The 13,586-nt window shown below is 41.0% G+C and overlaps 1 protein-coding gene across 1 annotated transcript in view; it reads left to right on the top strand.

Moving 5' to 3' along the window:
* LOC135907064 (diacylglycerol kinase delta) overlaps positions 1-13,305 on the top strand; it is a 472,455-nt gene extending 459,150 nt beyond the window's left edge. The window contains exons 29-30 of the mRNA XM_070531531.1: positions 1,173-1,643; positions 4,524-13,305. Coding sequence (XP_070387632.1) covers positions 1,173-1,643; positions 4,524-4,595 — 543 coding nt within the window. The 3' untranslated portion in view covers positions 4,596-13,305. The remainder of the gene's footprint in view (positions 1-1,172; positions 1,644-4,523) is intronic.
* Positions 13,306-13,586: the final 281 nt, after the last annotated feature.

The raw sequence follows: 13,586 nt of genomic DNA, 5'->3' as shown, positions 1-13,586 counted from the left end.
AGCTCGTCAGTGGGCACAATGCCACTTATGTGCTTTTGTGCACTTTTGTAGTCGCATTACTTCTGTTGTCTGGCCTACTGTATACCTTTGCTAATCACTCGTGCGACTCAACTGCAATAGCCCTATCGGTGACCATGTGTTGGTTGTTAACAGCAACCTTAGAAGCACGCTGAATCTGTCGTCTTGCTCAACTTGGACACCTGATAAATTAGCCTTCAACAGTGCTCACGGTCTTTTAGTGTAAGAATTATTTGTGTTTAACTTACAAAGTTAACATTTGCAGCATTGCACATGAGACATTGCTTCAGATTATTGAATAATTGTTTTGCACATTTTGTGTATGCTAAACATTTTTATGAAAGTTTTAGCTGAAGGTTCTGCTGTATGATTGAAAGGGACATGTGATATACCTTGGGCATGCTCACTTTCATGGCCCTCAGCTTCTATCTATCTCTCACCATGCCTCCCACATGACATACTGCTTTGGGTGAGGCAGTTGCTTTCAATGAATATCATGGCATCGTAATTGCATGGCATGTGTTGCCCGTCAATATTGCACCCTTGCTGTATTGCACCCACAATGCTTGCACCAGCTTTCCTTCGGCCGGCGTTCCTTTGCCCTAGCATTGTTGGTGTCAGTGGTCTCCACTTTATCATGGCCACCTCTGCAAAAAGAGCAGAGGTAGGGAAGGTGTTTTGAGCTAAGGTGTACTGGGACATTGCCATGGTTTTGTTCGAATCTCAGTGTAGTGCAAAAATGTATGTCTTTGTGCATGACACAGTCAAACCTCATCATGATGAAGTCGCATCCAAGATGAAAATACCTTAATTTTACACAGTGTTCGTTGTATAAGCAAATACTTGTTACATGCCGATATTGGCAAGAAATCTTTTAGAGTAACTTCGTTACATCTGATAATTTGGTATATCCGGGATCATTTTATTGAATTTTTACTGTAATATGTAATATGTAATATGGGCAGGAACCATTAAGACATCATGTCCAGTTACTTGTTTAATGGCCAAAACAGTCCTCCCCTTGCTTTAATTGAAAGCCAGGCCTTGCTGCAGTGTCAGTTATTGGACTGAACAAGGGGCCAGTAGTCTGCAAATGGAGGTTGCATCCTTGAGTTGTTGTTAACCTGGCATCCCATTTGCTGTCATTCCTCAAGCATCAGCAAGAGCATAAGCGTCCTCGGAGTCTGTTCAAGCTGAAACTGAAGCGTTCCAAGACAACTGCTTCATCCTCGTCATCTTCCACGTCGGTGACTCAGCCACCCACCAGGACAGAACCGTCCCTCTCGATCAGTAGCGGAGGTGGAACGACTGACGATGGCTCAGCAGGTCCCATTAGTCTAGTTCCATGCAAGAGCGGGGCCAATTGTGGCACACCAGAATCTGCCACCTCTCCTCCTCCCCCACTGTCCAAGTCGCCAACTGTAGCACCCAAGTCACCGGCAAAGTTGTCGCAGCATGGATCTCCAGAAAAGTTGGCTGTCGTTGGTTGTCGGCCAACTGCCTGGTCAGCAGAGCAAGTGACAAGCTGGCTGGCAGAGATCCACATGCGAGAGTATCAGGACCACTTCCTGCGGCACGACATTCGTGGCGCTGAACTGCTCAGCCTAGAGAGACGTGATCTCAAGGTATGTTCTGCATACTATGCACCCAGAATGCTCGGCGACTCATGCACTCCTCATTTAAATGTTGGCAAAGAACATTTATGGTAGCTCTTCCAGTGATTATGAATGCTTTGATCTCTATTGGCAGATGCATCGTGAAATGATGCAGTAAACAGTTTAGTAATGATGATCAGTACCTTTTTTAGCCTCATGCTGCTTTGCAATAAGCAGAGATATGCTGATATGCTACACTGTGAACTTGATAAACATACATATAGGCTCGTACAAATATCAGTTTTCTAGGTTGAAGCGAATATTAATCAGTGTCGAATAATTTCCAAGTGAATAGTCTGAGCAGTTCTAGGATTGGCATAGAACCTTGACATAGGAGCCAGATTTTGACAAATCTAAAGGAAGTTGGCTCTTTACGTTCAAATAGGAAACAGGTTCATCTTCGAAGTGTATTTTCAAACTGCCATTATTCAGATATTTTCATGCAAAATGCAAGTTCAACATTTCTTACAGCACCAGCTGCACAGAAAATTTGTTTGAAGGCTCTTGCTCACTGTTGTGCTTCAGTCTAGCTAATGTTTTGAGGTGGTTGAGGCCATGGGAACATTTCGCATTCGCCCATCGTGCGTCATTGCAATGCTGTGAAGTGCAACCTTGACAGTGTGAAGCTGGCAGTTTATGCTGTGTTGTGCAAATTCAGCTTGCTGCTTTCTATCTACATACGGGCTTTGCCTGTTCCATTCTGGAAGCGCACAGAAAACAAAAAGTTTTTTAATTTAGCAGTAACATTCAGGTACGAGTTATGTGCGAATTTCGACTTGAAGTGTGGCTTCTGGCAGTGCAAATTATGCTTTGAAGTGTGGTTTTATGTCACTATCACGTGGACAATTCGTGCATCCGTGAATGGAGACTGTTCTTACAAATATTCGGGTGTTGTATACAGTTAATTTTGCAGCTAGGTTACATGCGCTGAATTTTTGTGCGGCTTATATGCGGTAGAATACCTAGATTCATTCGTTTCGATAACTTCTAACAAGTACCGAAATTCGAACCGCAGCAAATATTGAATAGCCTAATAACGAATTAATTAATTTAACATACTTAATTGAATATTTAAAATATCGAATTTTCACACAAGCTTGCATACATATCACGATAAACATTCCAGATTACCTTGCAAGAAGTATTTTCCCATTGCGACCTGTCACAGTGGCTCACCAGCTCTGGCGTTCTGCCCTTAAATTGTGGTAGTGAAGTCAATTCTCGGCTGCTTTAGCCACATTTTGATGGTGGCAGAATCCAGACATGCTTGTGCCTAAAGTGCAAAAGTAAGATTCCCAGGTAGTCCAACATGGAGCTCTCCGTTATGAAATCCCTCATGGCCTTTGTGTTGCTTTGGAAGTAATCACTTTCTCGTATTCTATCATAAGTAATCATTTTCTGATATTGACACTAATGCAGGAATCTTGCAAATGTGGCTCACAGGCTGCAAGCCATTGTGCATGTCCAACAAGGCTCTTTTAAGAGGAACGTTTTAGCCTAATGCCAAAACTGCTCTACCCAATCAAATGCATGTGAAGTACAAGAAATTTCTTATTAGACTACCGCTGAATCAATGTGAATGAGATTTGTTGCATTTAAGAAAAAAGGCTAAATTCTACTGACTGTTAGGTGCAGAATTTTGATTGAGGGCATTAAACATTTGCAAAATATACTTTAAAAATTTTGAAGCAAGAAGTTTATAACTCTCTGTCTATTGTTGGGTTGGTTGGAACTTCAGCAGATATATTTGAGGATATGTGTGTGTGCGAGCGTGTGTGTGCGCACATACGTGCATGCATATGTGTGTGTGTGTGTGTGTGTGTGTGAAGATTAGGTGTGCACTGAATGCGAGTACCAGCAAATTGGCCTATATAACCCTCGTATGCTGACAAAATAGTACCAGTAACGCACCTCTGTTCTGCATAATAGAAAAAAATTAATGAGTGCATAAATCCTCAACATATGATGGCACCTCATAGGTATCTCTAAGGCACGCTGATCTCATGATGGAATAGTGCATTATATTCAACGGGTTGTTTGATTTACTTATTTGGTATGTGCCACCGGCTGTGTACCCATTTCTGGCCAATCCTCCAGAATGGGACAAAAGATCCCACGTAGCAAAAGAGGTACAGGTTCCTTGAATGCAGCTAGATATGCATTACACTTCTCTGCATGCACACTCGTCGCCACAATATTTTTTACAAGCATCAGACGTCTCCTTAATCTTCATAACATTGCTGTGTGGATGTGTCACTGTCTTTCTGCCTGATTTGCTTTTTGCATTTCAGCATACCTTGTGAATGGTATAGCACATACACATAAAAATTGCAGGAGAATAACGTTGTGATCATTGTGATGGATAAACATAAAAATTGCATGAGGTTGCATGCTGCATAGGATGAAAGTAAATACAATTGTATGCATCACCGTTAGTTGTATAGATAGAATTTAATACGCACAGCTTGACTGTATCTTCAATTCATATAGATTTTAACATGCGCGACAGGTCTGTGTAAGTTTTTTCCTTGCAGCTTATGCAAAGTTCTTACATAGTTTACATGTGTTCTGCAAGAGTTGTATTCACAAATGAAGAGTGTATTTAAAAGTGGTGTAAAACACTACATCAATTTTGTCTGCTTGAACATAGACATCTCTCGTGAGAATGCATGCATACCCTGCGTTTACCTACATTTATCATGCACATAGCCTCTGCATACACCCACTGTGATTTAGAACGCAGTTTTTAGTATTCTCATCATCTCCTACTACTGCTGACTAAGGTTTAGGTCTGTCAGCAGGCTCCCTTCCTTTCATTGCAGAAGCATCTCATGAGTAATTATTGTGCAGGAGCTGGGAATCACCAAGGTTGGTCACATCAAGCGAATTCTTCAGGCAGTGGCAGACCTAAAGAAGCTTTAGCAATGACCCACAGCATCATCTGAGCCTGACTGTCATGAAGGAAGGCATTGTATGGAAAGAGTTTCTGCAGCCAGCAGATGAAAGTCGTACGTGTTGGCAGCAAGGAAGCCATATCAGACAGGTCGGGCTGCCAAAACACTGGGACCACTAAGGGCAGGATGCGAATGCAGTGCCGCCGAGGCCTGACGACAATCTAGCTCTTGCTATAAGTGTGGGCCCTGCCATGTAGTTGAATGCAGTCAACTGACATTCCATCATGTACTGTGCTAGTCGCCCGGGGCCATTTTACATAATTTTTTTCTGGCAACGCGCTGTGGTGGCTAAAAAAGTGGCACCATATTCTTTTTTTGTTGTTGTTCCATTGTACAAGTGTAATTGGGCTGCTCCAGCTTTGCTTCACACTGAGGTCTACTGCCATGTGTTGACTCTTTTGCCGTAATTGGCCAACACAGCCTTCGACACCATCACAAAACCCCATTCTTTGCAAGCAACAAATAAAACTGTCTGCCAATAACTTTCATTCCACTGTGAATACCAGGAGCGATAACTTTGTACAGCATTACACAAAGCACAATGGTTACTAGACTAGTTTGATCTGCAGTGTATGATGGGCTTTTTATTGTACGGCATACTAGTGGAAGCCAAGTGGAACAGTTCCAAAACAGTGGTGTGCACAGAATGTTGGTTGTTTGCCTGGGAGCGCTGATGTAACTAGTGGATTTCTTTTTTTTAATATATTTTGCGCCTGGTACTTTGTACATCTTCATAACATTTAATATTGGATCACACTCAGATGTAAGGCTGAATGTGTGTATTTATTGCTACATCCTTGCGAGTGCCTGAACAAATTACAATGCTTAAGCTCGAGACTGTGCATATTTTGCTGTTGTTTTTGTTTTACACAAGCTAGCTACTTATTTCATGTTAATGTGTAAGTTAATAGTCTAAGGGCACCTCTGAAAGGAAATGGGATGTGCAGGCGACCTAACAAGGAATGTCACTGACACAACGTTTGACTTGAGTATTAGGAGAGAAGGTGTGAGGACTAGTAGCTGCAATATCTGTGTACTTTTATTGCAATGGGCAGTTTCCAAAATTCTGAAACTTGGTAGCCATGCAAAGCTTTCCTTAAACCCAAAATGTCTTCTGCACAGGAAATATGTCTATTCCAAGCATAGACTAGTGCTACAAAAGTGCAACTAGGCAAATTCTGGTGTATGAAATTGTCACCGAGTTTCTTTTGTGCATATATTTTTTTTAAATTAATAGTGTTCTGCAGCTCTAACTCTCAAGCAGCTGCTCTCCAAGATGAATTTAGATTGATGCTATCCTTGTTTTTCTACATTGCCTTCAGCTAGCAGCCTTTAACACAGGCTGCAACTCACACGACCTCCAAGTGTTGAAAAGGGAAATCAACTTATAGAGATCGTATAGATGTAGAAACCTTTTGTTTGTTGCTATGAATACAAAAGTGTGCCTGTGGGCAAATTTTTTGGTGATATGAAGCCTATATGAAGCCTTGCAGGGAGTGCAGAGCTGCAGGATTCTGCAAATTGTCCATTGATGCTGCTTAACTGAACGATACTGCTGCAGATTTTGAAGGCTACATACCATAAGCATAACAGGTTTGGTTAGAATTTTGTTCATGTAGCTGAAGCATTAAAAAAAAAAAAGTCGGCCTTCAGTAACTGCGGGTGCATACTACCAAATACTCTATCTATCTCAAATCAGTTTTTGAAACCATTGTGAAAAATCTAGCACAGCATATCATCCCACATTGGCCTGGCAAAAGCATATGTTAAGGCTCTCTGTGTGTGAAGTACTGATACTCTTTTAACAATGGAAGCATACACTACTGGAAATCTGTGTGGAGTGTGAATTTTATTGCTGCACATCCTTATGCTGTGGAGAACTGATTTGTTGTTGGCCGGATTTCACGTGCATACTAAGCTCCATAAAACTATTTGAAACATTCTTAATAAAAATGCCTAATGTGCCACTCTCTTTAGTTTTGCACAAAAACAGCTGCTCCCAGGATCTTATTTGTTCAAACTTAGCCACTACAGTATAATTACTGGTTGGTCAATATTGGTGGTATGCATCTCAAGGCATAGTCAAATTGCCTTTCCAGTGTTCTCTTGTGAGTGAGCACATGTGTACAGCTCTCTGTCAGGGTTGCACCTCATGATGCATGTGTGCCACCTTGTCCCCACTGTCTCTCGTGTAGAGGAACTCTTGTACTTGCACATTGCCAGCGATACCACTTGTGCCAACCTGCACTTGTATCAGTTGAACCCATTACTACATGTTATACCAAGCCCAAAGATCCCTGCACCTCACTCGCACATATGCATCCACTTATTCTTGTGGCTGCCAAGAGTACTGGGTGTGGTAGTGTGTAACCACCTGTGTTGAGAAGTAGCGTTTGTTCCTCTTGTGTGTTTGCACTGGTGTCATGTCTTGCCTAATGGTTAGCTTTTTTTGAGGGGTGACCTTGCACTGCATTGCACTCCTTGCAGTGGTGCTGCTCTTCATCTGAACGAGCCTCGTGGCAAACATAGTTTTGGCCACTTGGGTCAGCTAAGCAAACTCTCTGCTGTTGAAGAATAATTTTAATGCAAGGGGCGACATCAGCCATCCTGAGAAAAAGAAGGTGTGAAAGCAAGGGCGATGCATAACAAATGTAGTAGCATTTCTGATCTTACTAGAGTTTTCTATGGCAGACTCTGAGCACTTCTCAAATAGTTTGACAGCGCAACAGTTGGCATGATTAAAATGTCTAAAGCTTTGTGGTTATGTACTTAAATGCAGAATATTACCAGCACCACTTATCTTGTTGAAGTACCCAGAGCAATAGAAGCTTGGCTGCCTGCTGTTGGCATGACATGTGACAAAACCATATTACATTGCAATCTTTCATGTAGCACTGCCTTGTTCATGCAAAAGGCAGTGTTTAGAAACAGTGGAAGTGTGAGTGTGGAAGAGTTCTTGCAAATTACCAAAATAATAATGTTTTAATGCAATTTCGCAATAACGATGCTAACCGTATATATAAGTGTAGTTGGCTTCAAAGCTTCGTGTCACCAGACAAGCCAAGTCAAAAGCATCAACTACATCTTTCATTATTAAACATTTTATTTTAAGCGCTCCAAATCGCAACAGAGTGCTAGGTATTGTTATTGAAGAAGTAGTCCTGAGAATATATAATCGTCATGCAATAACATAACTTACCCATTATTGTAACTTTAATCTGCAATTTTTATTTCACACCTTTCTCAGTTGCATTGCATCAATTTGTGAAACTACATTCATGGAATCAGTTTCACCCGAATTGCAAACAGCAGAAGGTAATTTAACACAAGGTGTACTGAACACTAACCAGTGAGGTGCAAGTCTCCCCATAGCAAACCTTATTACATCTAAACTGCTAATGAACCAGCAAACAAGCATCCACAAAATGTAGATAGATTGATTAAGATAGCCTACAACTTTGATTAAAGCTTGATTATCTTTCGTACAATGATTGTAGCTGAATTGGAATGTACTTCTTTTTTTAACAGCTAGGAAATGTAAGTAAATTCAACAACCCACTCATGTTCATTTACCATTGGACATGTGCATCTTTTGGAAACGAATTCCAAGATACGGTTCTCCACGTCATGCGCTTGATGCCTTCCTGCAGGGGGCATGTGTACCACGCTTATTGCAGGGTAATTCATTTGCACCAAATATGTAATGCCTTCTTTCCAGTGTATAAATACACACCTTCTAGCTGACCCACAGTTTTCAGCAGGCATGCTTTATATGACTCAGGGTTGCACTGCACACAGATGACAAATGCTCACGAACAAAAAGGAAGCCTTGCGTTTCGCTTCGGTTTTACTGTTGGACAGTACTGGGTAGTAGTGTAACTATGAGGCAAGTTTTTTTTGCCATTCTGCTCCCGTATGCTATGAATGACCATGCAGAATAAGGGAACTAGGGTTAGTGGTAATGCAAGAGGTTGTAGTGAACCAGACATTGTGAGAAGCACTGCAGAAAGGTTGAAGGAATGTGTTGCATGCTTAGAGCACTCCCTGTGCATTAGCAGATGTATATGTCATAACCATGGTACAAAGGTAGAAAACTCTTGGATGGCCAAAGGTAGAGGGCCTCCTTGCTGCAACTGGTGGGTGACTGACCTTGAGTACTAAAGCAGTTTTCTTTTATGTGACTTTTCAGTTGCTATGCTAGGCTAAATGCCTTGAAATCAGTGCCTTGATCTGGCAGTGCCGCTTTTGTCTTATCAGAATGCTACTGACATGAAAGGAAAGGAAATATAACAAAGTGCTGCAGTAAATCCTCACAATTTTGTATTGAGATTAATGAAGGAGAACAAAGGTCGTCTCTTGTGGCTTGTGCTCGCATAAAGGTGTGTGTGTGTTAGAGTAGTCTTTTTCTTTAAAAAATGTTGCTGATGGCATCTGACAGCTTCTAAAAGCACTCTTCTTCTTTCCTTCACTTTCTTTATTTTTCCAGGTTTATCATGCTATGGGCTGGCGAGAGGCACAATTGTATGCTATATATCCCACTAAATTTCAGCTCTGCTGCTTCAATGTACAAATATTGCTAAAAACAAAATTAGACAGAACAAAGCACTTGTCATGTGTTTTGTAATGCAAATACTTTCAAAATTGTAATATTCTATTATGAAGGCTTTCAGTGCTCTTATTCTCGCTTGACAGACACTGTAGTATGGCATATCAAGCGTGGCTCTCGCAGCTTGTGGCACTTCATTTTATCACAGTTTAGAGATTCTGTTCTGCATTAGCTCACATGTTGCAAAAATTTTCTTCAATACACTACATTCATGCAGAATCCAGGTTCATCTTTCATTGAGACTAGATGAAGCTTCACTTTAGCATGTTTAATCATTCCACTTGAGACCACATGGAAAAGTTGTCTTGTAGGTGTTTGCTCACCGGACAACACTCTTGTCACTGGCCTGTTTGAATGTTACCTCCTGTTAATGTCATTCTTTGAGAAAGAATATCCACATTTCTCTGTTATTTAGCAAATTTTGGTCACTAACCTTTCCTTGTACACTGGTAAGGACCCTTACAGTCATTGCCAGAAATACAGTGTTCCACTTTCCTCTCACATTTTCTCTACACTCTCCCAGAATATATAGCTTCCGACTGTCACATCAAGCGTGACACATGACACGCACAAGCACATAATGCAGCAGCAACAGTAGCACTCGCGTGAGTGTGCAGGAGTGCACGCTGTTTATCGCCGGCGTGAACGTACTTGTCTTGTGAACACTTTGTGCACCTCCATGGGGTCTCCAGTTGCATTTTTCACTATGTACCCATCTCCACATGGTCAAATGTCCTGTAGCAGACTTAGTTGTTCAGTGAATAATTTGTACTTCTGCACGTTGCTGACATGATATAAGCATTATGCTGATGGATGGTCAAAGAAATTAAGAGTGAGGTGCCTTCGGTATGGTTAAAGTCCTTTTGGGGTGAGACCATGCATCTGAGCAGCTTGACCTGTGTCACCATCTAGTGGTAGCAGCAGCGAGCATGCGCTGTCTGTACTTCATCTTAAGATCAACTTGTACATAGTACTTTGCTAATTATGAGGCTCCTTGACACTCAATTTAAAGAAGCGATAGGAAAACGCTCTTAGCATACACAGAATGCAGCACGATCAGCTAACCCATATTGGTCAATGACAAAAGCAATCTCAAAAGAATTTGGCCACAGACTGTATGTATATGTAGTATATATCCTCTGTGCTTGCTGTCATGTAAAGTTGGCAAGGCCACGGTATGCCCATCTTTGGCATTGACTTGCACTGGGGCCAAGTTTCTATGAGGCAAATGATGACATGAAAGGACACTTATGTCATTTCATTAAAAACTAGTAACACACATCATGCAGAAGGACTGTAATTGCCTCAGGCTGTAATATCGATTGCACAAGATAAAGTTCCCTTGTGATTGTGGGTAGCTTGTTATGTGCAAATGTGGTCAGGGATACTTTTGCCCACAACACATCCTATCAGTCAAGGTGCCATGAGGTTGTAATGTCTGTAGGGGTGAATTATCAGCAGCATTTGCATTGTTCCAAGAAATATGTAACCACCTCTCTTCCTTCCAGCGAATGCAATGTATCGTGCAATTTCCTAAATCTGTCACACTTGTCTAGCTCACAATACATATGCTTTATGTCAATTATGCATTCTCTATTACTGCAGCATCATTGACACATACCACTTTCTTAAGGAAAATATTCTTGCGACTGCCAACATAGGCCGTCAGACAGCATTCCCGTGTGTGTGCATTACAAGCAGTCACGCAGCATGGTACTTCTGGTACAGAACACAATGGCTAACCATGTGGTTTGAAATTAAAAAAAAGGTGGTTTGGGAAGCATCATGTTAGAGACCAGCTTCTTTGTTCTTGTGTGTGTGTGTGTACATGGCAACTTTACTCTAATTTTCAAACTAGTGATGGTTATTTCTGCTTTTCTTGAAGGGATATGAATTATTAATGTTATGTTAAACTAGACTGGTAAGAAATTACATATCACAAAATTTGGTCATTCACTCAGGAGCAGTTAATAGTTTATTTATGAATAAGTACTACATTGCATTCTAAGAGAACCAAGAACTTTAACTAGTGCTATTTAAAGTTTTCTTACGTTTTAAGAAAGTTTTCTTAACCAATATGATACAGACGTGTCAATAGCACTTTGAAATCTGTGACCTCATACAAACATACCAGCACCACATGTAGGTGAAACACACAGAAATGGAAGCTTCACTATTCATTTTCTGAGCCAATAGCCAACTGTTTTCTGTCAGATAAATGTAAATTAAGCCTTAAAAATACCTCAACAGATTAAACTTAGTGTTTAGAGTCCATTTAATTTCTTCTTCTTGCCAGCTGGTATACTTCGTTCGTGATAGTTTCCATTCTGGCCATGCTACACCCCACACCACAAGCTTATCAGTAGTTCAGCGAGACAGTTCTCCCTGTGCACCTGCACATGGGAAGAGCAGGTTGTATGTAAGTACATGCAGTACTGACCAATCGTGCCTATAAGAAGGGTGTACCCATTGTTGTTGTTTTTTTCTCCTTTGCGTCATGTTCACGAGTGCAGTGTGCGCAGTCACGGTAACATTCCATGATGTTTCTTGTTTCCTGTACGGGGTGCACATCTCATTTTTCTCACTTTTGTTGTTTATTCAGTCGAGATCTTAGCCTTCATTGATTAAAGAACAAAAGCTTAGTTGCTTAGCCGTCACTCAGTCTAGCATTGTACACCTCAGCATTTAAAAATGGCCCCACTTATGATTATGAACAACACTGATAATGCCCTGTTTGTCAGATCTCTCAACGTTTTACTGTTCCAAAGAACCAACATGTAGAAAGGAATTTTAACCAGCTGCACTGTAAAATCCCACTCATTGTTTATTTAGCGATAGTGCATGTTCCTTACATGTTTGTGTAGTATGATGTATGTAGGCTGTGTGCTGAGGCATTTTTTGTATCCGATTGTGTGCTCGACAAGTACACGTTTGGTGCTGATTGAGCATTACTCAGAAATCAAGCGAGAGAATGTGCCAAAAGCGATTTTGCAGAGACAGTACTATTCACTTGCATTAGGCCACTAAAAAAAAAAAAAAAGCCATGCATCACCAGTTGTCCATATTTTGTATGGTCAGCATTGACTGATTGATCAATCAACACTGAACATAAACAGTTGGTATTGCATGGCTTCGTTCTTCTTTTTTCCTTTTGAAATGGTTGAGAAAGCTAGCTTTGACTAAAGAACTATTGCACTATGCATTCTCATGGCATGCATATGCTTGAAATAGTGGAACTTATGCATTACTTCTAGTGCATTCTATCCTATTTCTTCTTTTTTTCACACTGTTCCATGCAAGATCAAGGTTTGTCTAAATCTACAGTCCTTGCTGAGGGTAATTACTCGTGTGTGTTTTACATGTTCTCAGAATTCAGGCTAAAAATTACACTTCTTTACTGCTTACTTTGGCACACATTTAGGGAGTGTGAAAGTGCAGCATTGTAAAAGCGTTAGGGGTGCTAACAGTGACGCCCGTTTTCCTTACGCTCACACACATACATACACACGCATCCTTGGCAAAAAGTACAAACCGCATGGGCAGATACATGGAATCATGTTAGCTAGCAACTCTTGTTGTATACTGCTACTATGCTACTATACTGCAGCTACTATATATATGTGAACCTTACATGCGTACTTGAGTGGTTTTCCAGCTGGCTGCTGGTCACTGTGTGAGTGTATGCACTTTTTGATGGCCATATGCATATGTGCGTGTTTGCTTCTTGTGTTTCCCTTTCTCTCTGTGTTTGTGTGTGTGCATATGCTTGCTATACGGTTATTTGTATGTGCTTGTATGTAAAAGGATTTCTGAAGAGCGTAAAGCACACTGCTTCTCTGCTATTTCTCTGGGCAAATACACGATGCTCAAAAGCATTGGTAACTCAGCCTTCTCCCTTGTACCAGCGTTTTACTGGCACTGTGTATGACTTCAGATGTGCCCACTTTTCCCACTTTCAAGGTCTCTGCACTTTTTCATATACAATCTCTTTCATGGGATCATTTGGCTAGCTTTTCTTATGTGTGCACTTTGTTTCGTTCGGTGGCAATAAATAACATGCTTTAAGGCAAGAGTTGAACAGTGTATGTCTGTGCTTGTATAGATTGCTTCGATGCAATCACCCAGATGAATATACAGTTCTTTCTGAAAATGCAAGGCGTGACAAGATTGCAGCGACAGTTCAAGGCTATTCTTTTCCCACAGCTCACCTGGAGCGTTGTCTCAAAAGCACTCAACACAACGTATTTTTTTGTCCTTAATCAAGACTCATTTGTAATGGTAAGCAAGCCAATTGGATGAGTCAGTGGTCCAACCAAGCTCTTGAAAACAAGTTGTACAGCACAAATAGACAGG

This window comes from Dermacentor albipictus, chromosome 1 (assembly GCF_038994185.2).
Source record: "Dermacentor albipictus isolate Rhodes 1998 colony chromosome 1, USDA_Dalb.pri_finalv2, whole genome shotgun sequence".
Classification (NCBI taxonomy): Eukaryota; Metazoa; Arthropoda; class Arachnida; order Ixodida; family Ixodidae; genus Dermacentor; species Dermacentor albipictus.
Note: the sequence above shows the minus strand (reverse complement) of the source record. Positions and strands in the feature narration are given on the sequence as shown.